The following is a 27,779-nucleotide window of genomic DNA, read 5'->3' as shown; positions in this document are numbered from 1 at the left end:
CAGCGGCATGCTATTCCATCCGGTTTGCGTTTAGTTGGACCATCATTTATTTTTCAACAGGACAATGACCCCAAACACACCTCCAGGCTGTGTAAGAGCTATTTGACCAAGAAGGAGAGTGATGGGGTGCTACGCTAGATGACCTGGCCTCCACAGTCACCAGACCTGAACCCAATCGAGATGGTTTGGGGTGAGCTGGACCGCAGAGTGAAGGCAAAAGGGCCAGCAAGTGCTAAGCATCTCTGGGAACTCCTTCAAGATGGTTGCAAGACCATTTCCGGTGACTACCTCTTGAAGCTCATCAAGAGAATGCCAAGAGTGTGCAAAGCAGTCATCAAAGCAAAAGGTGGTTACTTTGAAGAACCTAGAATATAAGACATATTTTCAGTTGTTTCACACTTTTTTGTTAAGTATATAATTCCACATGTGTTAATTTATAGTTTTGATGCCATCAGTGTGAATGTACAATTTTCATAGTCATGAAAATACAGAAAAGTCTTTAAATGAGAAGGTGTGTCCAAACTTTTTGTCTGTACTGTATATATACTTTTTTTACCCAGTCCTCCATGGGCCCATTTAAAGAAGAAAAGAATGGACAGCCCTTTTAGCGATTTTTTTATAAAAATCTAATGGGCGATGAAAAATAAAAGTCCAACTAACTCACCACTAGGTGCACGGATCACACAGTCTGTGTTTAGTAAGAGGAAAATGAAGAAAAATCCAGCTCCCGAGATCCAATTAAAATAATAGATTTCTTTATTGAATAATCCACAAAAAATATGAACAAAACACAGATTGTGTCTTGTTCATATTTTTTGTGAATTATTCAATCAAATGGGCGAAACCTTTAATTTAAAAAAGATGTCCCATAGAGACGGGTCTCTTTGCATGGAAGTAGACAAGTAGTCGTAAGTTACCCTGGTAGCCGTAGAAATAATGGCAAATACATTTGGCTAATTGTTAAATCTGCAATAAATTTTGAATAACAGAATATTCAACTAATCAGATTTCCATTGATCAGAATTGATTTGTTTTGAAGTCATAGATTATGAATTATATCTCCCACCAGATCTGTTCAGCTTTATTACCGTTATGTACGAGTAATATGGTCTTTTTCAATCAATAAGTCTGTTCACATTGCATTATCTCCCAAGATAATAGTGTAGTTGGTTTTCTTTATAAGATTTTTTTTTTTGCTTTGAAAGAGAAGAGCTGCATTTTTTAGCATTAACCTCTACAATTCATTTATTGTGGTGTAGGATCACTTGTCATGAGGAAGACATCAGTATGCTAATAGCCATGGTAATTTTATGACACGTCTCAATGGGAGCTGGGCCGACCACCAGCCACATCCACAAGGCAATTTATATAACTGAGTGTTTTAGTGTTTTAACACTGTCAGTTTCTGCTTTTAAGTACTTTACAAGAAAATTACTTTGCATTGAAGTGCCAATAAACTATAAGTGTAAGGGAATTTATATTGCTGTTTTTTGCCTTTTCACCATTTTGGAGTGCAATAAAAAATAATTGTAGTCTTATCCATAAATATGAATTTTAATAATAAGTGTTTGTAAAAGGGGATTTCACCGAAGCTGGTAACAGATAATAATTTCATAGAACGGAACGTGAATTTTTTTTTTAACTGAATTAAAAAAATGGGCTCTCAAATTGCTTTTTTTGTGGAACTGTCCCACTATTACAATACATTTACATTGTACATAGTTAAAAAACTAAATACACAGCATGTTCCACAACTGAAAGAAGAAGAGGGATCTCAATGCTCTTATGTAAATGTATTGCCCCTAGAATTCCTGCTTTTTCCTATACATTCTTTAGCAAAATACCATCCACAGTCAAAGGTTTTACACACTGTTCATACTGATGTTTCTTAAGGAAGACTTTTCAATTAATTTTATTTTACTTAAACTGAGTACTGGTTCCAATTGCTATTGTTCCACTGACAGTTTTTTTTTTCTGGGCCTCTCCATTCCAAAGTTACGCACCTGGGAAATAAAGGTGCAAATTTGCCTTTAAACCAACTAGGCGTGTACCACAGAACTTTTTTTGTGAGCGCGGCTGTGTTTTGATTGGCCAACATTAGAGGAGAAAAATCAAACGCCCACAGAAATGATCTGCTGTGTATGCCCAGTTGGTAGAAGAGACATTTACCAAAATACCCAAAGGGAAAGCCATGGAATGGAGGGGCACAGAAGGAAAAGAAAACCTGTTTTAGAATCAATGGAGCAGCAACAATTGGAGGAGCTACTCAGTTTAAATGAAATAATCTAGTAAAAGGTCCTCTTTAAATGGTCATGGTTGGTTCAATAGTGCAAAAACATATAAAACTTTACCATATATCTTATCAGAGAAATATATTTCTTTCTCCACTTATGAGCCACTTATTCTCACTCTTAATTCCAGAACTCATTATTCACTAAAAAACTAATTATCCATCTTAGGGCTCATGCAGATGTCCATGGATCTTGGTCCGAGCGTGGATCGTAAGGCACGGACTGTCTAAGGGTCTCAAGATCTGTAGTCGACATTGCCATAAATGCCTATGAGGTTGTCGAGTTTGGATCAAGAGATCTGCGGATAGACAGTGCATTGCGGTCCATGTTTGGATCGAGATCCACAGATGTCTGCATGAGTCCTTAATCAAGACAAGACATGCCAGGTCATTAAAGGATCAGGTTACAAATGCTTATTGAAGGGTAGGTTGAGTGAGAAGTGGAGTAAATGAAAGAGGCAGAGAAATGGGGCTGCAATATTGGAGATAGTGTTTTTTTTCACCCCCATGCTGGATTCACAGCTGCACTGCTCAGTACGCCCATATGATGTCCTCCATGCTGCTGCTTATACACATGGTACAAAGAGACCTGGAGAACAGGAATCCCTCAAGTCTCTGTGTTCTATGTATGGCGGACATAATAGCAGGTTGTTTCTACCCACTTGCTCAGAGACAACTGAAAATTGGAGAATGCAGAGGGAAATACTGATGCAGATGCAGGATACAAGTCATACAATGGACAGAATTTTTTTTTATTCTTCATGTTCACAAAAACGACAGCTTACTCTGAATAGTCACCTGAAAGGAAAAGTATGCTTTACATTGAAGCAGAAATGAAGCAACTTTTCAAACAGTCTTGATTAAAATACCTTGCTTTATGTCGAGTACCTTATATAGAAACGTATGTTTCCCCATAGTTATTGACTACAATCACTTTGTGTAGTCGGATATCAACATCATATGTTGCTCTAACTTCCTTTTATCTCATTTAAAGAATTTAGTTTCATAAAGTCTATTTGCAGAGTTAATTCATTTGAGATATTTTGGCTAATAACACAATGAAAGGGGATTTATTGGTGTAGATATGCTAGACATGAGGACACATATGGAAGTGAAAGGTGCCTAGGACCCGGTTAATATCACGTTTTCACATTTTCTTTGTCTCAGCCAGGAAGAACTCCAGACATATACATTAAATAGATGGTGACGGATGCCTAACATCTGTATAATGTTATCCATTAAATATGTCATGAGCTTTGATATAGATTTTGAAGACATATTGGAAAACGGATGCCACTGTTATCTATTTATCACCCATAGGATGTAGTTGCATCTGTTTTACACATTCATAATAAAAGCTATTGAGAGGCTCATTACATATAGTTTAATGGTCCCTGCCACTCTAGTCTTCAATGTTAAAAAAGCCATATATTACACCCCCCGATTCATGCGTTTTTTTAAGTCCCTTTTCTTTTTGGTTCTCTTGCGATAGTCTTTACATTTTTTTACACCAAATTCATCAAAATGTTGCACATGGTCATGAATTTTGTGCGAAGTCAGAAATTGTCTTTTTTCTCTCTAACCATTGTTTGCAACTTTTTACAGCAAAAAAAATCACAAAAAATGCTAAAAAAAAAGTTGTGTACATAAATCACTCCAGTACATTTACAACAGGTTTTGTAATTTTTTGAAAAGTTTGTAAATGATGAATGCGGCAAAAACATATGGAAACCCTAAATCATTGCTACAGTAGCAAACAAAAACAAACAAAAAAAAAAAACAGGCAAAACTCATATAAAATGGCCTTAAAATAAGCTGCAAATGGAAAGATACATTTGGTGCAAAAAAAAAAAAAAAAGACACAATATACTAAATACTTGACAAAAAACAGGCGTAAATGCAATATTGAATCTGAACTTAAATATGGCTTTTTATACTGGACTATGCAGGATGGAGTGTCATAGACTTCTATACTATTCCATACGTTTTCTATTGCATTTTACTGACATCTCCCATCCAGTGGGATGGAGCTCTATGGACATAGTTAGTCTGTTTGTTGGAAGCCTTTCTGGTGTAAGTGCAAAATATATATAAAAAGAATTGTGATGTGAACAGTCCCTAATGTGTCTTTTGACTTGCACCAAATTGGTACCTAATCACATGTCCTATTATTATTTTTTTAATCTGCTCTATTTTTGCTGCTTTTGACATCTTGATAAATTATACAGCATCATTATTACACATAAGATATTCATGTTATTTACTGACCCCTAGACTCTGTGTTGGATAGTATAAGCTATTTCTTATCTGGGTGAATATAGCCTTTGTATGCCCGGTCTGCTGGTTGGTCCACATCCCATGATGTTTTAAAGACTATTTTATTCAACAAATTAATAATTTAAATTTTATTTTTTTACAGGCCAGTGAAAAAAACAAGCTGAGAAGTAATCCTGTAAAGTAAGAAAATATTTTACATTTCTCAAACCATACAATTCACATAAATGAGAAAGCTTGTACAATAAAGGCCACCAAAGAAAACTGGGAATAAAGTAGCTGTTGATCGGCTGTTGGAACCATCAATATGTAGCTAATTTTTCATTCAAGTGTAAACTATGGTATAAAACATTATTTTATTGCCTGAGAGTTGTACCACTGCCCTCCTACTTATATTATTATATAGTTTACCTCTGGTATTTATCATCTTGCATGTATAATGATGACTCAACAAGAAACTGCCCATGCACATCAGCTGAAAGCTATCTCTGCCAACTAGTGATGTGTCGGTCTCGTAGGATCCGACACAAAGAGCTGGCTCCCTGCTGTGAATAGTGGGAGTCGTCACCCCAGTGAGAGCCACTAACTTCTCTGAATGGCTCTTACTGGGCATAAAATTGCAGTGTTCGGCGGTCGTAACTCTACCCACCCAAACCAAACTCTGGGCACTCTTCAATTTAATTGGCTAATTGTGAGTGGGTGGAGTTTAACCCATGGGTGGGTGGAGTTTCAGCGGCATCAACGTCATCTTAAATATGTGTTCACCTATGATGAACAAATATTTAATAGGGATCCATTTAGGATCCAAAAGAGCCAACTTTCTAGGTGCTCGGAGCCAGAAGAGCCAGATCACCGAAAAGAGCCGGACTGCCCATCACTACTGCCCACCTTCCCTATTCACATGCACACTCATTTTGACCAAGCATGCAAGTGTTCTGAATGAACAGAAAGGAGTAAGACATTGGGAGGCAATATGCCATAGAATCAAAGGATTGGGTGTTGAAAATCATTCACTCTTCAGACACCCTCTGTCGGAGAGATGACACGATAGGACATTGAGATATTCATTCCATGTTACTCTAATGCCTTCATGTATTGAAAAGTAGACCCTCAACTTCTGGGGCTACAGCTATTGGGAAAAAGCAATGTCAAGGTTGCCTCATGAGTCTTTGCCATTTTTTAATATTTGAAAGTAAGACCAAAACATGATAAAGTTTTCATAGAAAGTTACAGAAAGGCATTTATATTCCACTTTTTTATTTTCTTCATTTGTGATTTTAAGTTTTACATTCAAATGTGAACATATCACATTATTTTACTTTACAAAATAAAAAAATAAAGAAAGTTAAGAGAAGGAAAATAAACTCAAATCTTATCGCAACACAACAGGATGTATCACATCTGAAGGTTAGGGTCACACAACTGTTTTCTCTTCATCCAAGAAAATGGTCCAATTATGCTAATCAGACTCTGATTAGCATAACCCATTTTTCTCTTAGGTGCTGAGAAAGAGAAAAGTTTCTCCACCTTCTCTATTCAGTCAGTTTGTTAAAATCGGACCACACTCAGATTTTATACAACTGCTGTCCGATGTTCTCCATGAACCCATAGACTTGCATTGCCGATTTTGATCCGACACTCAGATTAAAATCAGACATGTCACCCTTTTATCACTCAGACCGTTCGGGTCAAGGAAAAAATTGGACATGTGCACAGCCCCTTAGCATAACATGGGTACTAGTATTATCCATCAAAACCACGGATAGCACTCATCCAATTTAAATGGTTGTGTGCACGAGACCCTAATGTGGATTGTTTAAAATTGTCTGGAAAGACCAAGAACAGATCATGAATCTGTCTTTTTTTTGTCATGGTTGCCATATCTAGATAAAAAATTTTCTCAAAACTTTCTACCTCACAAATTTCCTTAAAAATTAAAACATTAAACCAATTTAAACCAAAACTACTATGTTTTATGAAATCCGATAATAGCAAATCAGTCTGTGGATTCTTTTCATTCCATTGGGACAGATGACAAAGTGAAACACTTATAGTAACCAAAAAACATTCTTTAAAATGGTTAGTGTGCATGTTTCCTTGAAATGCTATGTATTTTAAAACCTGTCGGCCACTAATAAGTTGTGGGAACAGAGACGTAGTCGGCAGGATGTCAACCTGGGCAGAGAGAACTTAATGGATTTTTAGTCCATCGCCTTAACAGCACGGCCACAACCAAGTTGTGGGAACATAGACATAGTCGGCAGGGTGTCAACCTGCACGGGAAGACCCTAATGGATATCTAGTTCATCGCCTTAACCTCTCCATCACGACCAAGTTGTGGGAACATAGGCGTAATCAGCAGGAAATGTTATTTATTTTAAAACCTAGCGTGGACAACATGTAGTCACATGACAGTACTCTTCCACCGGTGTGATGTCCAAATTTATACAAGAAACGCTACTTGCTTAGGATGTAACAAATATAAGATTGATATGGAAAATTAAGCTGATTTTTCCAGAGTCTCTAAGCAGTAGTAGCCAACCTAGCCTGGAATATGTGTATTCAAAACCGAGAGGATCAGAAAAATCCAAAAAGGAAAATGAAGGTGGAAGAGCTCAAATTAATCCATTGATTCTTAATGTACTAAATAAATATGTTTATTACAAATGTATATAAAAGTGAAAATTCATAAAATATGATAAAAAAAAAAAGTAGACTAAAAGAATGAGCGCAAAAAAACGTACAAAATAGGCAATACGTTTCAGGGATCTAGGTCTCCTTCTTCAAGCCAGCAGAAGACATCAACTATTGAATGTCACACATGGCTCTTCATCGGTTATCTCCACTCCTCCTGAGCTCTACCCTCTCCCTTCCTCTCTTTGGAGAGGCCAGATAAATATTGGACAGCAGACTGCAGATTATGTAGTGTCAGCGAGTAGTAGATCTGTTTTGTATTAAAGCAGGGAGTATGTTTAGCACTAACTTACACCTTGTTATACAGGGGCATGCAGACAACTGTAAATGGAGGCAATGTCTGCGAGAAAAGGAAAAGACCCATCAGACCTATAATCCTTTACATGGTAATCCTGCCCACAGCAAGTTCTGGTGGCATACAAACAACTGATCTGCACAGAGCTGTGCATGTAAAATAACTACCACCAAGCTATGGTGGCATCATTGTGGCACATATGGCCATGTTTTCTGCATTTTATAACCTTGAAATATCCCTTCAACTTTGGTTTCTCAAAAGATCTCCTGTCTCTTTCTATTAGAAGCTTCCATCATACTCTTGGAGACTCATGTAACTTCTGTTCTAGCAATCACTGTATTCTACCTCCCTAATTTATTTACTTTTTATCTGTCTGTATTACACACAATCAAGACCCTTTATAGTTTGGTTCCAGGTCTTTTAATATATATAACACAATCTGTATATAGAAAGCATGTAATAAAAAGTACATCTTATAGGAAGCCATAGGCGGCTTCTTAATTATCACATCATTACCAGCTTATGGTGAACAGTGCTAAGTCAATATTAGCATTACCGCAACTGCAGGAATATTCATACGACCGATTTACAAAACTGCAGACTGTATACATATTCATACGTAGAGAGGAAAATGCTCACACTGTGTATTATATTAGTCTGTGTAGTTACTAGGAATTAAATGCTCAGATTACAGGTTAGGCAGCTCATCACATGCCATTTGTTTAGTCATTTTCAATTTTAACAAGTGTAAAAGTGTAATTCTCTAAATGCAAATGGTTTTGGCAAACAGCCACGTGCTAATACGTTGCACTGAATGTAAGTGCCGCTGACAGCTGTTTCGGTTGGGGAGAAGGCGTAGATGTCATTACTGTTAAAATGTTCCAGCCTGCATTTAGATATACATTTTACACTTAATTGAAGCGTCCATTTACTGCCTTCTTTTCTTTGTCTTACTTGCCCTGCACAGAAAAACTCTTTACGGACTGAATTCGGGGCTTTATTGCTAATTCTGAACTTATGCAACGTTTGTACATTTGTGCTATTGTACTTGTGTATTTGTCTTTTTCTTGTATGTATTCAGGTTAATGCTCAACTTCCTAAGTAAAGAAAAGAGTAGTAGGTTTATCTACCAGATCTTACAATGTGATGTGCCAAATAACAAACACAACTAAGAAAATTCTTGCCTGATCAGCCTCCATTGGTCCCAATCAGTCCCTGCAGCTGTATTGTGATCTTGACATTATGATGAAACTTTCATAATGTCATTACATCACATGACCAAAGCAACTCCTAATGATGTCACATCACATGACCAAAGCAACTCCTAATGATGTCACATCACATGACCAAAGGAACTCCTAATGATGTCACATCACATGACCAAAGCAACTCCTAATGATGTCACATCACATGACCAAAGCAACTCCTAATGATGTCACATCACATGACCAAAGCAACTCCTAATGATGTCACATCACATGACCAAAGCAACTCCTAATGATGTCACATCACATGACCAAAGTAACCACGTTCTCTCATGCTCATTTTCATCACATATGTTTATTGCACATACTATTGAGTCCAGAAACATTTGGACAGAATTTCCTTAATTTTGCCTCTGTACACCAGTACATAGATTTACAGTTAGGTCCATATATATTTGGACAGAGACAACATTTTTCTAATTTTGGTTCTAGACATTACCACAATGAATTTTAAACAAAACAATTCAGATGCAGTTGAAATTCAGACTTTCAGCTTTCATTTGAGGGGATCCACATTAAAATTGGATGAAGGGTTTAGGAGTTTCAGCTCCTTAACATGTGCCACCCTGTTTTTAAAGGGACCAAAAGTAATTGGACAGATTAAATAATTGTAAATAAAATGTTCGTTTCTAGTACTTGGTTGAAAACCCTTTGTTGGCAATGACTGCCTGAAGTCTTGAACTCATGGACATCACCAGACGCTGTGTTTCCTCCTTTTTGATGCTCTGACAGGCCTTCACTGCGGTGGTTTTCAGTTGCTGTTTGTTTGTGGGCCTTTCTGTCTGAAGTTTAGTCTTTAACAAGTGAAATGCATGCTCAATTGGGTTGAGATCAGGTGACTGACTTGGCCATTCAAGAATATTCCACTTCTTTGCTTTAATAAACTCCTGGGTTGCTTTGGCTTTATGCTTTGGGTCATTGTCCATCTGTAGTATGAAACGATGACCAATCAGTTTGGCTGCATTTGGCTGGATCTGAGCACACAGTATGGCTCTGAATGCATCAGAATTCATTCGGCTGCTTCTGTCCTGTGTCACATCATCAATAAACACTAGTGACCCAGTGCCACTGGCAGCCATGCATGCCCAAGCCATCACACTGCCTCCGCCGTGTTTTACAGATGATGTGGTATGCTTTGGATCATGAGCTGTACCACGCCTTCGCCATACTTTTCTCTTTCCATCATTCTGGTAGAGGTTGATCTTGGTTTCATCTGTCCAAAGAATGTTCTTCCAGAACTGTGCTGGCTTTTTTAGATGTTTTTTAGCAAAGTCCAGTCTAGCCTTTTTCTTCTTGATGCTTATGAGTGGCTTGCACCGTGCAGTGAACCCTCTGTATTTACTTTCATGCAGTCTTCTCTTAATGGTAGATTTGGATATTGATACGCCTACCTCCTGGAGAGTGTTGTTCACTTGGTTGGCTGTTGTGAAGGGGTTTCTCTTCACCATGGAGATTATTCTGCGATCATCCGCCACTGTTGTCTTCCGTGGGCGCCCAGGTCTTTTTGCATTGATGAGTTCACCAGTGCTTTCTTTCTTTCTCAGGATGTACCAAACTGTAGATTTTGCCGCTCCTAATATTGTAGCAATTTCTCGGATGGGTTTTTTCTGTTTTTGCAGCTTAAGGATGGCTTGTTTCACCTGCATGGAGAATTCCTTTGACCGCATGTTTACTTCACAGCAAAACCTTCCAAATGCAAGCACCACACCTCAAATCAACTCCAGGCCTTTTATATGCTTAATTGAGCATGACATAACGAAGGGATTGCCCACACCTGTCTATGAAATAGCCTTGGAGTCAATTGTCCAATTACTTTTGGTCCCTTTAAAAACAGGGTGGCACATGTTAAGGAGCTGAAACTCCTAAACCGTTCATCCAATTTTAGTGTGGATACCCTCAAATGAAAGCTGAAAGTCTGAACTTCAACTGCATCTGAATTGTTTTGTTTAAAATTCATTGTGGTAATGTCTAGAACCAAAATTAGAAAAATGTTGTCTCTGTCCAAATATATATGGACCTAACTGTATAACAAAATCATCAGGATATGAATGTACACTTTAGGCTACGGCCCCACTATCAGTATTTGGTCAGTGTTCGGTCAGTATTTTTTCTCAGGAGTGGGAGCCAAAAGCAGGCGAGGAACAATCAGAGAAAAGGTATAATAGAAACAAGTCACCAATTCTGCATTTATCACCCACTGCTGGTTTTGGCTCCCACTCCTGAGAAAAAATACTGACCGAATACTGACCAGATACTGATAGTGGGGCAGTGGTCTTAAGCCTAAATTCAAGGAGCTTTAAAAACATATTGCTTTTACCCTTTTGGAAATACAGCCATTAGTCATTCCATTTTAACAGGTTCTAAAGTACCTGCACAATTGTCTAAAAATCCATTTTTTGATCTGGTGTGACCTTTAATTCCATTATTTCATAACAAATTAAGACGATAAATTGGAGTTGATTCTAAGTGTTGAATTTACATTTGATAGATGTTTATGGGAAATTTCAATATGTGGTTAAGAGAATAAGGCATCAGTAGACTTAAAGAAACCTACAAATGTAGCTGGGGTCATCCTACCAATCCCTGAGACATACTATACTAGAAATATTATTTTAAAGGGGTTGTCCATTACTCAGACAACCACATTGTATTCCCCTTGTAAAATAATAACATCTATAATCATCTCCGATGCCGGCACTGGCTCTCCCAGGAATAGCGTGTCATTGACGTTATTATGTCACGCAATCCCTACAGTGAATCAGCATCAAATTCACTCTCTCTGTCTTCGAACGTCTCACATACATCCAGAGGAGATGAGACAGCAGCAGCTCTCACTTCCTCCGGATGTATGTGATACGTCTGAGGGTGGGGAGAGTGAAGCCAGCACTGATTGTCCATACCAATGTCACACGATCCGAAGGAGGGCCAGTGCCAACACCGCTGCAATGGTGCAGGCATCAGAGATGAGTATAGATGTTATTAAAGAGACAACTCCTTTAAACTTTGTTATGTCTGTAACAGAGTTAATAGAAAATTTAAGAGTATCCAAATCAACAACTTAATAATAAATTCTTAAAAGTTTGTTCAAGAGCATTGATGAACTCAGCAACACCAAAAGGTCTAGAAAAGCAGGGAAGACCACTAAAGTGGATGATAGCAGAATTTTTACCTTGGTTAAGAAATATCCCTTTACAACATCTAGAGTTACTTACATTTTGAAAGAGGTGAACGTATCATTGTCAAAGACTATAATCAAGAGATACTTTCATAAATGTAAATTCAGAGGTATTATCTCAAGATGCAAACAACTGGTAAAAGTGCGTTTACACCTAATGACCGATGGCACTAAATGTCGATTGAGACCGCACTTCTAGTGTGCACTAAACAGCCTGTCATAGATTTAGTGTGCACAGGCTGTCAGTGTTCTCAGCAGCATGAGTTCTGTTTACACAGAATGATGTGCTGCCGAGAAAGAGGCTATTTTGTGCAGCAGAAAATAAAATAATTTCACCCGACAAATGAGTGTTTTGCTCTTTCATCGGGTGATCGGCTGCCTGTTTACACTGCAGGATTGCCATGAAACAAGTGTTCATGGGAACCCACATTTCACTATAATCTTTCAGAGTAAATGCATCCTTAATACTCAAAAATAAAGAGGCCACATTAGTCTTTACTAGTGATTGCGGTAAAGACCTAGCAAAGCACCAACGTATACAAAGTATTGCACTCCAGACTGGTGTTCAGAGGCTATTTGTTACTGTCCACATAAATCTGGACTAAACTGTATATGTGGACTATTAAGCATTGCTAACCCTTCTGTCAAATAGATGGTTAAATTTAGTCTTTATTATGCTGGAGTACAGTTGAAACCAGAAGTTTACATACACTATATAAAAAGACACATATGCATGTGTTTCTCAATATCTGACATGAAATCAGAATAAACCTTTCACATTTTAGGTCAATTAGGATTACCATAATTTTTAATATTTGCCAAATGCCAGAATAATGAGAGAGAGAATGTTTTAAGGCATTTTTATTACTTATACAAAGTCAAAAGTTTACATACACTAAGATTACTATGCCTTTAAACAATTCTGGACTGCCCATATGATGATGTCATGTGTTTGGAAGCTTCTGATAGATTTTTTTGGCAACATCTGAGTTAATTAGAGACACACCTGTGGATGTTTTTTAATGCACACCTGAAACACACTGCTTGTTTGTGTAGCATCATGGGAAAGTCTAAAGAAACCAGCCAAGATATCAGGAAGAGAATAGTGGACTTTCACAAGTCTGTCTCATCCTTGGGTATGATTTCAAGATACCTGAAGGTGCCTCGTTCATCTGTACAAACAATTATACACAAGTACATAAAAGATGGGAATGTCCAGCCATCATACCGCTCAGGAAAGAGACGGGTTCTATGTCCCAGAGATGAACGTGCTTTGGTCCGACATGTGCATATCAACCCAAGAACAAAAGCAAAAGACCTTGTGAAGATGATGGCGGAAGCTGATAAGATTGTGTCAATATCCACAGTGAAACAAGTACTATATCAACATGGGCTGAAAGGCCACTCTGCCAGGAAGAAGCCATTAATCCAAAATAAACATAAAAAAGCTAGATTAATGGTTTCAAATGCACACAGGAACAAAGACCTTAATTTTTGGAGAAATGTCCTGTGGTCTGATGAAACGAAACTTAAACTTTTTGGGCATAATGACCATCGTTACTTTTGGAGAAAAAAGGGAGAAGCTTGGAATCCTAAAATCACCATCCCAACTGTGAAACACAGGGGTGGCAGCATCATGTTGTGGGGTTGTTTTTCTACAGGAGGAACTGGTGCACTTCACAAAATAGATAGCATCATGAGATATTCTGAATTCATGTCAGATATTGAGAAAAACATGCATACAGTGCCTACAAGTAGTATTCAACCCCCTGCAGATTTAGCTGGTTTGATAAGATGCAAATAAGTTAGAGCCTTCAAACTGCAAACGAGAGTAGGATTTATGAACAGAAGCATAAATCTTACAAACCAAAAAGTTATGTTGCTCAGTTGAATTTTATTAAATTTTAAACATAAAAGTGTGGGTCAATTATTATACAACCCCTATGTTTAATATTTTGTGGAATAACCCTTGTTTGCAATTACAGCTAATAATCGTCTTTTATAAGACCTGATCAGGCCGGCACAGGTCTGTGGAGTTATCTTGGCCCACTCCTCCATGCAGATCTTCTCCAAGTTATCTAGGTTCTTTGGGTGTCTCATGTGGACTTTATTCTTGAGCTCCTTCCACAAGTTTTCAATTGGGTTAAGGTCAGGAGACTGACTAGGCCACTCCAACACCTTGACTTTTTCCCTCTTGAACCAGGCCTTGGTTTTCTTGGCTGTGTGCTTTGGGTCATTGTCTTGTTGGAAGATGAAATTACGACCCATCTTAAGATCCTTGATGGAGGAGCGGAGGTTCTTGGCTAAAATCTCCAGGTAGGCCGTGCTATCCATCTTCCCATGGATGCGGACCAGATGGCCAGGCCCCTTGGCTGAGAAACAGCCCCACAGCATGATGCTGCCACCACCATGCTTGACTGTAGGGATGGTATTCTTGGGGTCGTATGCAGTGCCATCCAATCTCCAAACGTCACGTGTGTGGTTGGCACCAAAGATCTCGATCTTGGTCTCATCAGACCATAGAACCTTGAACCAGTCTGTCTCAGAGTCCTCCAAGTGATCATGAGCAAACTGTCGACGAGCCTTGACATGACGCTTTGAAAGTAAAGGTACCTTACGGGCTCGTCTGGAACGGAGACCATTGCGGTAGAGTACGTTACTTATGCTATTGACTGAAACCAATGTCCCCACTGCCATGAGATCTTCCCGGAGCTCCTTCCTTGTTGTCCTTGGGTTAGCCTTGACTCTTCGGACAAGCCTGGCCTCGGCACGGGAGGACACTTTCAAAGGCTGTCCAGGCCGTGGAAGGCTAACAGTAGTTCCATAAGCCTTCCACTTACGGATGATGCTCCCAACAGTGGAGACAGGTAGGCCCAACTCCTTGGAAAGGGTTTTGTACCCCTTGCCAGCCTTGTGACCCTCCACGATCTTGTCTCTGATGGCCTTGGAATGCTCCTTTGTCTTTCCCATGTTGACCATGTCTGAGTGCTGTTCACAAGTTTGGGGAGGGTCTTAAATAGTCAGAAAAGGCTGGCAAAAGAGATCTTTAATCCACACATGTGAAGCTCATTATTCTTGGTGCCTGAACTACTTCTTAATACTTTAGGGGGACCAAACAGAATTCTTGTGGTTTGAGGGGTTGAATAATAAATGACACTCTGAATTAACTTTTAACGTTTTTAAAAAAAATTTGCTGAAGTGCATTTCCCACTTCCAGGCTGATCTACAGTACAAATGTCACAATGCCAAGTTAATTCCGCATGTGTCAACCAGCTAAATCTGCAGGGGGTTGAATACTACTTGTAGGCACTGTATGTGTCTTTTTATATAGTGTATGCAAACTTCTGGTTTCAACTGTATGTTTTAAGTATTCATATCTCACGATAGCGTCTACTTATAAATTTTTTTTAATGGATAAAATTGTAGTGCAGAAATGAATAAAAACTCCCAAAAATTAAATATTACGTTTTCGGGCAAGTTTTTAGTGATATACTGCCCTACAAATTAGTACTTAGACATCTGTGAAAAGCTTGCTTTGATATTTAGGATTTCAGAAAGTACCTTGGTTTTAGAAGTTCTGCAGCAACTATTAACTTTATTATCCAGTATTGGATAAATAACCCCTTACTGCAGCCTAAATTATCAGGATTTGACCAAACTGCCCCCTGCCATGTAGGCCAAACTGAGTACAAGCTAAATTATTATGTTCACATCTGCTACATAGAAATTTTCATTCTAAACTATAATCTCCAAATGACAGATTGCAGAGCTGTGCTACACTTTGTAAAAATGCTGCCAACTTTTATGGTTATTAAAAATACTTAAATATTCAACATATAAAGAAAGTAAAGGGACATTTTAGGACTAAATGATTCGCTTTGCTTGGCTAAGTGATATAAACCCAGTTATTAGGAGAATTACTTATGATAGTATAGATATTGCAACATGTTTTTGGGTTGTGTGTAGCATGGGGCTAACATTCTCAACTACGTTTCTGCAAAATATATATATATTTTTTCAGCTTACCTGTTGATTTTCTTGAGGTTCTTCTGGCCAATTTCCTCCTTCAGGGTCTACACAAAATAGATATCATAAACTGCCCTATATTCTATATCAATAATTCACAACTTTGCTGCCATGGGGGGCTGAACCTTTGAAAAAAAGTCTATAACTTTCCTAACTGTACAGCAAACATAACAGCACTTGGTGTTTTTACATTTGTGAGTGATTATCTTTAGTTAGGAAAATTGCATTTTATTTTAATCTGCAATCTCAATTCCTTCATTTATCTTCAGACCCCCTGATAAGCAGTTTGCAGCCTGATCGAAGTTTCAGATTTTCCTCTTGCAGGAGTGTCACTCCCAGTAATATAGTATGGATGTGAGATCTCTACACATCCAGGTTGCTGTTGTCTTCATTTGCCATGTTGTATTATCACAGCATGAATACTAAACTTGGCTCCTCTCTATGTGTTTTCTTTATCTGTAGCCTGTTTTGTCTGTTTTACATAAAGTGTTACATACTTTCCCCTTTGTTCAATGCAGATCTGTGTACAATCACCTCCACCTTCCTCCTGCTATCTCTAACACTGAGTGAATGGAGCAGGGAACCAGGGGCAGAGGCTCTGGTGAATTTTTAAAATGTGTGCAAAAGAGAAGGACTTAAAGGCATTCTGCTGACACAAAATTGTGAAATGTTTTAATGAAGATAATTTAGAAATTTGAAAACAGCTCAATGAATAAGTACATAAAATGCAAACACATCACAGAAAGAAAGAGGCCATACTTATCAATACCTGGTCACAATTCCAACAGACTCCAATGATATAAGGCAGAGCTAGCACTGGTGTAAAATACTCATGAACAACCAGTCACACACCTACCAACCATGGTGGGTCCTTGGTATTACAATTACACACAGACAAGGTTTGTAAAATGTGCCAGCTACACAATTGCAGGTATTGTACCATACTGGCTTTCTCAATAAAAATGGGGAGGGGGTGGGTGGAATTGTTCAGCTCACATCATGTAAAGTTGGTTGGAGATGATAGTGGTGATACATGTGGAATAGCAATGATATCTTTCCAGCAATCAATATCCAATTACAAAATATTTGTTTTATTATTCTATTAAGAGAATGATATATTAGTGATCTATCCAAAAAATACACAATTTAAAAACAGAACATCCTGAGAAAACCTCCTACATGTATGAAACCTGAAAATATAGCCAGTTCTTAATCATGGTACCATGATAAATGATTACCATGATTAGGAAATGGCTGAATTTTCAGGTTCAAAACGCGTAGGTTTTTTTTTTTCTCAGGATGGCCTGTTTCTACTTGTGTGTTTTTTGATATATCACTAATATATCATTCTTTTAATGGAATAATAAAACAAATATTTCTTAATTGGAGATTGAGTGCTGGACAGATATCATTGCTGTTCTACATTTATTACCTTACTGGCTTACAGCCAACTGGTCACGTCTATATTATTATTATCAGGCAGGCTGTCTAGCACTATGTAAGTGCATCCCACAAGAATAAGCACATTATTTTCCCCACCAACATGACAGGACAAGTTCACAGCCCTCAACAAAGGTCCTCATTGTCTTGCAATCTCCTACACTAAAATAAAAAAAACAACTCATTAAAAAGAACATCAAATCCAGACACATCACAGCAAAAGAAAGGCCATACTTATCAATACCGGTAGGTCCCAATGACGTAAAGCGGAATAACTGGCATCTGATATAAGCCCTGTCTATATGCATTTATAATGGTAAGTAACCACCCAACCCTATGAATAAGAGGTGTGTGAGTGGTAGCGCATCAGAATTATTCACTTGTGTTACTGTAAGGATGGTGAACTGGGCTGTAACGTTCCTACCCCTGAAGACACCAATCTCTTATGTGTTGTATTGTAATGTAAATAATGTCTTGCGTCTTTTATATATGTTGTGTAATGTGACATTGTGAAATGTAATATGTTCTTGTGTGATGTTAGTAATGTATAGTATAAATTGTATAGTGTAAGGTATAGTTTTATAGGACAGGTAGTATAGGGATGTAGATAGTTGACTGTAGCATAGGTAGTGACAATAGGGTAACTTAGGATAGAGTTAATGTTGGGATTAGCACACAGTGGGAGGGGTTGGTGTTAGGGAAAGTGACTGTGTTCCTGTTAGTTGGTTAGATAGAGCCTGTAGTGTAGAATGGGCAGAGCTGCATGAACAGGTGACCCTAAGTGAGAGGAGACTAAGAAGGAGTGATAGTATGATCCTGAAGAGAAGTGACTGACAAGACAGTGGCCTTCCGGAGAGGGGTCCTTGGATAGGACACCAAGTCACAAACCCCGGAGCTTGTAACACAGAAGGTAAAGGGCCTAAGCAAGACGTGGCTCTAGTGAGGTCCCAAGTGCAAGGGTTCCAGGGCACGAGTAGTGGAAGAAATAGGTCACGGAACCAAAGAGCAAGTCAAGACACTTACAGATCAAGACTGTAGTGTTAAAGCTGGGTTGTGGCGGAGTAGAGAGAAACAGTATGCCTCATTAGCCCTAGAATAAACTACGGAGGATGGATATTAAAAGTAGAAAAATGCTTCATGCTGTAAAGGAAACGTCCATAAGACTGTGCATCGGCTATCCCTTGTATATAACCTGTGCCAAGTAACCATTCAGTAAAGAGTTTGTTTTAAAATGGAAGTCTTTCTCTTTGAACTGTGAAACACGTGGTCCTGGCCAGCCGACAACATCGGCTACATGCGGCCTGCACGGGCGTAAGGCCCTCACAGCACAAGTGCACACATCCAGACAGAACTAACACTTTCATGTAGCGTGCTGGGGCGTAAAAGGAGACCAAGTGCCTCACCCTCGGCTACTGCCCCGCGCCGTGCTACATTAATTCCACCTTACATCAATGCATCCTGGAGTTGATTGGTATTGTGACCAAGTTTTGTTAAGTATGGCCTCTTTCTTTCTTTTAATTTGCATATAGGAAGCAAAGGGAAGTAGCTATAAAGGATCCACAGGTAGCAGTTGCAGTTGAGCCTTGGTGTCTGAGAGGTCTAAAAGTCCCTCTTAGGCTATGTTCACAAGCAGCATTTTTGCTACAACCAAAACCTGCTCTCTTGGCAGTAAAAAGACTGCCTTCAAAACACCATTTTTTGGCATTTTTTATGCCATTTTTCGCAGCATTTTTCGTAGCTTTTTAGCTGTCTTTTTCACTTTCTCATTGCTTTCTATGGGTGAAAAAATGCTGCAAAAACTCAGGAAAAAAATTGACATGCTGCAAATTTCAAAAACGCTGCAGTTCTCAAATCTATTCAGTAAAAAAACCCCAATCATATACATGATATTTCTGCAATCTGAGAGCTTTTGCTGTCATTGCAAAAAGCAGCTTTTAATTTGCATAAAAAAGCAGCAAAAAAATGCTGCAAATGCGCTTGCATGTGAACATGGCTTTAAACATAAGTACACAGCAGAACCATAAGCTGCTCACGGGAAATGGGGTTCATGTTAAAGAACTTGAATTGAGGCTCTGATGGCTTGCTGTCGATTTGACTACTTTTTGACTATCTTTAAAGCCGTGAGAACTTATTTTAGAAAAGGAAATTAAACTTTGAGTCCCATCAGGGACAGAAACTATTGTGCGGACATTCTCTATTTCTCACTGCAGAATTGATTGGTGCTTCAGTAAGAAGCACGTAACTTTATGACATAATAAGGGACTTATGTAATGTCCGTATACATTTGGCAATTTCGTATTGACTTTGAAATACATACATTTGTTTTATTTCTTCTTCTAATGGCTATTTTACCACTTAAGCACAAATGAGAGAATAACATAAGAGGCATAAACTTTACCTCTCCTGTCATTAAAGATCAATAGACAAAGGAGAAAGGGAAAAATTAGATAACGCTAGAGAAAATAACACTTTACAAGGTTAATTTTTCCAAGTACAAAGTTTCCTAGTATTGAATTACCACTCTTATTCCTTAAGGAATCTTTCCAGGCGCTTGCAATAATTGTGGCTGATTTTATTGCAAAATTACCTCTGGATGAGGAACATACTCAAGAGGAAACGTGCATGGGTACAAATAAGCTGTGTTTGCCAGTGCCACGTTACCCAGGCCAATACAGTCGTAGTTCTCAATCTGTCTGTGCATTCAAGCAGAAAATTCATTAGCAACCCTTCTGGCAGGATAGAAAAATAGGCATATTAAGGAAATTTAGTTTGAATTGTTTTCTAGAACTAGTTGGATAACAGGTCAGTAATCAAATTGCACCTTCTGGCATTAGTATTGAAGATGTTATTAAGAAGAGCATACAGCTGTAGATTTCACTTGGAGAGGTCGGCACAAAGCTACACAACCGCAAGCTCGTAAATACATGTGATTTAAAGATACATGTGTTCAGGAGGTAAATAGCGGCTCATTTGGACCGTACGGAGATAATTCTTCATTTACAACCTTTCGATAAGACATTTAAAGCTCGCTCCCATCACTGTTTGTTTTGCTCTACAAATGCCTACTTGTGGATAGCTGTTGTTCATACATTAAAGTAAATGATTAATTCTACTTTTCATGCCAGACCTTCAGCTGAAGTCTTGGATGTTTTTGAAATGGTTAGCGGTGTAGGCAGTAAATTATTATTCATTAAAAACAAAGCCTGGCTGCATCTCATGGGTACAATGTATTATCCATGTTTTCTAAAGCCAGTTGCTGAAATTCAGGTAACAGATTAAAGATGCAAATAAAGCTGATTTCTTTTTGTTCTTTTGCATTTTGAGAAATAGTTTTACATTGCTGATCAATACTGAATAACGTGCAGAGAAGTTGGCATCATTGTGGTTATGAATGACTTCTTGAACATAGTCTTACTTGTCTGATTGTATATATGTATATATATATATATGTATATATATATATGTATGTATATATATATATATATATATATATATATATATATGTTCATGTGGCAAGATGTTTCGTGATCGAATATAACATTGGGGGTGGTGGGGATTACCATAATGGTTGGATATCTTTAAGAAGTCTGCAAGAATTGTTTGGATCCCATTTGTGTACATTAAAGTGGCATTGAAGGACAATTGCCCTTAAATCACTGTTGGTGGACTTTATCTTCTTATTTCCATCACAAAATAATTGTTAAAGGGCACATGACATGCTGCTTGAACCATGGCCAACGTGACCCAGAGATCGACTCTGTTATTGCAGCCATGTATAATTTTGGTCTGAAATGTTGCATCTCCCATAGACTGATAGGTCTGTACCTATGTGTGTGTAGGGAGAGACCTGTCAGTTAAGGATAGTAGGGCAGGGAAAACCAGTCGAGCAAATATAATGTAGAGACTAGCTCACCCTCGATGAGGCTGTTGCACTCGGCATGGAATAAGCCACTCCTGCCCGATGTGGCATAACGAAGATCAAGGCGAGAAATCCTACAATCGTATTCCGAATAAAAAGAGTAAACTTTATTGCAACAAAGTTAAAAGGGAGAGATCTGTCAGTCAGGGCTCACTCAGATGTCCTATTTTTTTGTGTACGAGAAAATCAGACCAATTATTCTGATCAGACTCTGATCACAGTTGTATCAGAGTTTGATCACAGTTTGCTAAGAGGGTTATCCACTTTTCTGGTACATGGAGAAATTTAAAAAAAAATATCTCCACCTTCTCCATTCTGACAGTCCATGAAAATTGGACCGCACTCAGGTGTCATCTGAGTGCAGTCCGATTCTTTTCATAACTTGCATTGCTTATTTTGATTCGACCCTCAGATCAAAATCAGGCATGTCTCCGATATTTTCAGTGGACCACTTGGTCCGAGGAAAAAATCTGATATGTGAATGACCCCAAAGATTATCACTGGTAAGAGTGCTGTGTGTTAAAAGCACGGATAGCACTCATACGTAAAAATTGGATGTCTGAATGAGCCCTTAAAGGGATGAGATAGGGAAAACCAGTCTAGCATCTGCCTTAGACTAGTCTTCCTAGTCGCATTGCCCCCAGTTAGCCTATTTTGTCTGAAATACAGAAGTGTTTCAACATTAAACATACATGGCTGCAATAATATATCTAGTCTCTAATTCATTCTGCTCATGGTTGGAGCAGCATGAATAAACTGTTGGGTTTCAATGAAAACCTAAATTGGTCTATATCGATAATCCCCAAAGCTTTCACCATAAGGGAATGCCTGAACCAGTGTCACTCTGCTGGGGACCCCTACAAAGGCCCCATCCCTAGTTTCAGAGTTGCTGTCATTCAGTGTATGGAGACTCTAACCAAATAGATTCCAGTGTCCAGTACTCTCGGTTTTCAAGGAACTGTATTGGGTAAAGACTAATGTTACACGCACGCCACTAGGTTTAGATAGGGGAGAGACAGGTTTCATGAATTTTGGGGGAATCGTCACTCAGGGCGACCATAGACCATGTGCTGCAGCTTCTCTCAGGGACAAACATGTAGGTGGATTCACTTGCTGACCAGACACATTTGGCAAGAGTCTTCATGACTCTTGCAACAGCTCGGACAATCCAAAACATTAATTTCTTAAAGCAACAGGCTTCAATAACAGTAATAGCTTCTTCTTGCATAGGCACATTAATAAAAAGTCTTTCCTAGTAGCACAGTACAGCACAGATCAAGTCTCTTTAGCAGCACACTTCTATGCAGGGCCGGCTCCAGGTTTTTCTGGGCCCCGGGCGAAAGAGTTTCAGTGGGCCCCTTTAACACATACCACGATTCATGATGCAGAGATACGGCGGAGAAATATATATATATATGACGCGCCCCCTGGGCCATATTCTTTAGGGGGAATATCCGGAGCCGGATCAGATGGGAGTTGTAGTCTTCCGAGTGGCTGTGACCCGGTCCGTGCCCAGGGTGTCAAACTCAGTTGTATGTGGCAGTCCTTACTGATGTTACTAAGTTCTTTTTGTCGACTACGCCACCCGTTGTATTGCGGTCACTATGGCCGCCGCTGCAGCAGGGTCCGCTGAGGCTGATGGTGTAGGTGCAGCTTGTGATGATATAACCCCCAACGGGTGGGGTATAGCCTCAGGGGGTCAGGTGCAGAGGATGGGGGTTGTGGTGGTGCAGCATAGATGGTAATGAAGACAGAGTCGGGTTATGCAGTTAAGGGTATTTACTCACTGCTGATGTTCCGGTCACTCCAGCTTCAAGTGACCTCCCGAGCCGTGCTGCATCCACCAGGTCCTGGATCCAGCCAACCCCCAAGCAAGTCCGGAGCGTGACCCTGAGCTCTCCTTCTGTCCTTTCTCTGGCCGTCCCCACTATTGATCCACCCAGGTCCAGCTCCCTCGGGCCTTCTGTTGGGAGACCCTTGGCCTTGGGTTCCCTGACCCTCCTCGTGGTATGCCTTCGTGGTGGATGTGGTGGGTGACCGTGGCAAACGCTGCCCACGGTCTCCGGTCTCTGGCTGGGGAGTGTTTTTGCCCCCACCAGCTTGGGTTCCGGTACCCTGTGCCGACTCTTCACCCGGGGATTTAAGTTAGGTTCTTGGAGTCCTTTTCTTCAGTTTCCCCCTCTGGGTCTCTCTCTCTCTTCTCCTCTCTCTCTCTCTGGGGCTGCTCTGCTCCTCTGACTTCTCTCTGCAAAGACTCACAGCCTGACTGACTGTGGCTGACTGACCCTGTTCTTTGATGGTGCCCACCTTATATACACCCTCTATGTGTGAGCTCAGGTGACCAGCACCCAATGAGCTCCTATCTTTACCCAGGCTGCTCCCCCTATCTGCCCCTACACTACTTGGGATGTACCACCCCCCTCCCACTCCAGCCAGGAACAGACTCGGTCGTACCTGCACATTTCTAAGTGGGAGTACCGTCGGCCTGTTCCCCGGAAATGGGATGTGTGTAGTGCATGCAGCCTACCGAGCTCAGTTCCACACTCCATCCTTACCCGGGAGTGGAATATCACACCTCTGGGTTGAGGTGCAATACCCCTGTAGCAGCCGAATCCTCAGGGTGCTACATTCCCCCCTGGTAAATCACAGCACGTCCTCGGGCTGTAAGACATAACACCAAAAACATACAAAATTTTTCATAAACATATAAAATATATAAAACATTATATATATAAAACTTTCTCGTCGCCTCTGGCTCCTCCTCCGGTCACTGTGCAACTGTTGACCGGGCAAAGTGCGACAGTCTTTCTAGAAAAACATGGTTTTCCTATAAAACCGGTAGGGGGCGCTTTAGGACGCGCAACTATATACAGGGGTATGGCCGCTCTCAGTCCTCGGCCAGTTAAGGAGGGAAAGGGAATGGCTGCTCACAGTCCTCAGCCTGTGGGATTAAGGGTAAACGGGTAAACAGTTCACTCAGCTGGTCCCAACGGGGACTATATTTGCAGTAACAGTTTCTTTATACCCCGATCGGGTAACTATTTACAGCACCTGCTCCGCTGTACCCAACAACGTCTTCCTCCTGCTCCTTCTTTGGGGATCTCAGCTTCAGACCCGTCCGTATCCTCTTGCTCTTCCTCCTCACATCGCAGCTCCTCTTCTGTCAGGCGATGCACATGGAGGGCGTAAGGTCCTTTGGCACACTTGTGCCGGGTAAAGGTGACCTCGTCCCCGATGTAAAGGTCACGACCTCTGTGCCCCTCCGGCAGATGGGACTCCACATCTCTGCGCGTGACAAAGACGTCGCCGGGGGTGTTGTTGTCTCTGTTGAAGCCCCACCCGTGCTGCAGGTTAAACTTTACTACAGTCCCGGTGGTGCGGGGACTGTGCGCTGCACGGGGGTCCCTCCTGGTTCGGCTCTTCTGCTCGGCGCTCCTTATTTGGGCCTGTTGTTCCCGGACCCGCCTCTCTCTCCGCTCCCTCGCAAACTCCTCGAGCTGCTGTCGGCAACACTCAGCACGCTCTGCTGCAGCTGCCCTGGTTTCCTGAGTGAACCCCATTAGGTCTTCTCCGGTGGGGTCCCACTCAAATTGGGTCTCTCCAAGCGGGGGCGAGATCCTTATCACGGGCTTCGGAGCCGGAATCAGGGGTGCACACATGGCCCCAACCCTCCTCTGGCGCTCCAGTCCATAATATTCCTGGGGCCAGATGAAAGGCTGCCCGTCCGGCCACGTGTGCTGGGCAAACAAGTCCTCTCCCAGACGCGGCACCCTTGGTTTTACGGGTGCGGGCGCGGTGGTGGTGGCGCCCGGGTTGCCCAGGCCTTGCGGCCAGGCCTGGGGCACCTGGAAGGTGAAGGGCACCGTTAGGACGGCGGCGCCCTGGGCTACCTGGCCTTGCGGCCAGGCCGGAGGCTCCGCGGAGGTAGGGGGCGCTGTTGGTGATGCGACGCCCGGGAATTCTAGGCCCTGCGACCAGGCTGGTGGTACTTCCTGCTTGGTCACGCTCGGGGTCGGTGCGTGTGACGTCACAGGGGTCGCGGCGGCGGCTTCCGGTTGGGGCCTAGTCTGCGTCGGTGACATGGCGTTTTCGGGCACAGCAGGGGGACTTTCGGGCTCTGCGACGGGGAGCTGGGGCAGGCAAGCGGTGTCCTTGTTTGGGGTATAGACGTCCCCTTTACCTGCCTCCATGCGTTCGGCTCCCTTCTCGGCGCCGTCTCCGGCCTTGGGTCCTCCCGCGCCATCCTCAGAGGCGGTCTGTCTCCTCATCTTGGCTGGCGTGCTCCGGGTCTTGGTTTGCTGGGCCATCTCTCGGCTCCACTCCGCCAATGTCTCTCGCTGTACCCGGGCCATCCTCCGTGCGAGGCCCTCCAGGGCAGTCTGTGCACACTCCCGGTCTCGGGGGAGCTGTGCAAGGACCTCCACTAGGCCTAGTGGGGTCGTGGTTTCCAGCAGGCTCCTGACCAACGGGTCGGTGCTGCTCTGCTCTTCTTCCAGCAGGCTCCTGGCCAGCGGGCCGGTGCTGCTCTGCTCTCTCGCCATCTCCGGGTGAGCTTCTCTGCTACTCTTCTCCAGGCTTCTTGCCTCCGGGTGCGCTCGCTCTAGACTGCTCCAGGCGGCACCCATCTTCGTTCTTTTCTTTCGTCTCCTCCCACTTCGAGGGCGGTCCCGGGGCCACTGGGTGACTGTCAGCTCCAGGGGCGGTTCTTTCACGCTGACAGACACCTCTAGCATCACAGTCTCTGTTGGTGGGGGCGGTTTCCACTTTTGGCGCCATTTTCGGTCCTGGCCCACGATGGGAGGCGGCCTCTCGCCACCCTCTGGCACGCCCATAATGGCGTCCGCTCTTCCAAGGCGGGAAACCTTTGGAAATGGCGGGAATCGCTTCCCAGTGGCGGGAAACTCTGCAGATGGCGGGAAAAAGTTGTTAATGGCGGACAACCGGCTGGAATCGACTGGTGATGGGGTCCGATGGCGGGGACCCTCCGGAACCGGCAGGAGACTTCTTCTTGAGGTAAACTTGCACTTTCCTTCAGGCACGCAGTACCCGGGTGTTGCGGGCACGTAATCCTGCCGACTACGCCAAAGTTGACGCGCCCCCTGGGCCATATTCTTTAGGGGGAATATCCGGAGCCGGATCAGATGGGAGTTGTAGTCTTCCGAGTGGCTGTGACCCGGTCCGTGCCCAGGGTGTCAAACTCAGTTGTATGTGGCAGTCCTTACTGATGTTACTAAGTTCTTTTTGTCGACTACGTCACCCGTTGTATTGCGGTCACTATGGCCGCCGCTGCAGCAGGGTCCGCTGAGGCTGATGGTGTAGGTGCAGCTTGTGATGATATAACCCCCAACGGGTGGGGTATAGCCTCAGGGGGTCAGGTGCAGAGGATGGGGGTTGTGGTGGTGCAGCATAGATGGTAATGAAGACAGAGTCGGGTTATGCAGTTAAGGGTATTTACTCACTGCTGATGTTCCGGTCACTCCAGCTTCAAGTGACCTCCCGAGCCGTGCTGCATCCACCAGGTCCTGGATCCAGCCAACCCCCAAGCAAGTCCGGAGCGTGACCCTGAGCTCTCCTTCTGTCCTTTCTCTGGCCGTCCCCACTATTGATCCACCCAGGTCCAGCTCCCTCGGGCCTTCTGTTGGGAGACCCTTGGCCTTGGGTTCCCTGACCCTCCTCGTGGTATGCCTTCGTGGTGGATGTGGTGGGTGACCGTGGCAAACGCTGCCCACGGTCTCCGGTCTCTGGCTGGGGAGTGTTTTTGCCCCCACCAGCTTGGGTTCCGGTACCCTGTGCCGACTCTTCACCCGGGGATTTAAGTTAGGTTCTTGGAGTCCTTTTCTTCAGTTTCCCCCTCTGGGTCTCTCTCTCTCTTCTCCTCTCTCTCTCTCTGGGGCTGCTCTGCTCCTCTGACTTCTCTCTGCAAAGACTCACAGCCTGACTGACTGTGGCTGACTGACCCTGTTCTTTGATGGTGCCCACCTTATATACACCCTCTATGTGTGAGCTCAGGTGACCAGCACCCAATGAGCTCCTATCTTTACCCAGGCTGCTCCCCCTATCTGCCCCTACACTACTTGGGATGTACCACCCCCCTCCCACTCCAGCCAGGAACAGACTCGGTCGTACCTGCACATTTCTAAGTGGGAGTACCGTCGGCCTGTTCCCCGGAAATGGGATGTGTGTAGTGCATGCAGCCTACCGAGCTCAGTTCCACACTCCATCCTTACCCGGGAGTGGAATATCACACCTCTGGGTTGAGGTGCAATACCCCTGTAGCAGCCGAATCCTCAGGGTGCTACATTTATATATATATATATATATATATATATGTATAGTACAATGCAAAGATTTCACTTCTTACATTACATGAGCGATATCTATTGTAAATTCCACAATAGCTC

General features: G+C 41.9%; 1 protein-coding gene across 3 annotated transcripts in view; it reads left to right on the top strand.

Moving 5' to 3' along the window:
- AFF2 (ALF transcription elongation factor 2) overlaps positions 1-27,779 on the top strand; it is a 692,736-nt gene that overhangs the window by 509,621 nt on the left and 155,336 nt on the right. For all 3 annotated transcript variants that reach the window (XM_073641227.1, XM_073641226.1, XM_073641228.1), the window contains exon 9: positions 4,710-4,747. In XM_073641227.1, the coding sequence (XP_073497328.1) occupies positions 4,710-4,747 (38 nt within the window). The remainder of the gene's footprint in view (positions 1-4,709; positions 4,748-27,779) is intronic.

The sequence above is a fragment of the Phyllobates terribilis genome, unplaced genomic scaffold (genome assembly GCF_046119375.1).
Source record: "Phyllobates terribilis strain yellow unplaced genomic scaffold, ASM4611937v1 Scaffold_7__3_contigs__length_470593459, whole genome shotgun sequence".
Classification (NCBI taxonomy): Eukaryota; Metazoa; Chordata; class Amphibia; order Anura; family Dendrobatidae; genus Phyllobates; species Phyllobates terribilis.
Note: the sequence above shows the minus strand (reverse complement) of the source record. Positions and strands in the feature narration are given on the sequence as shown.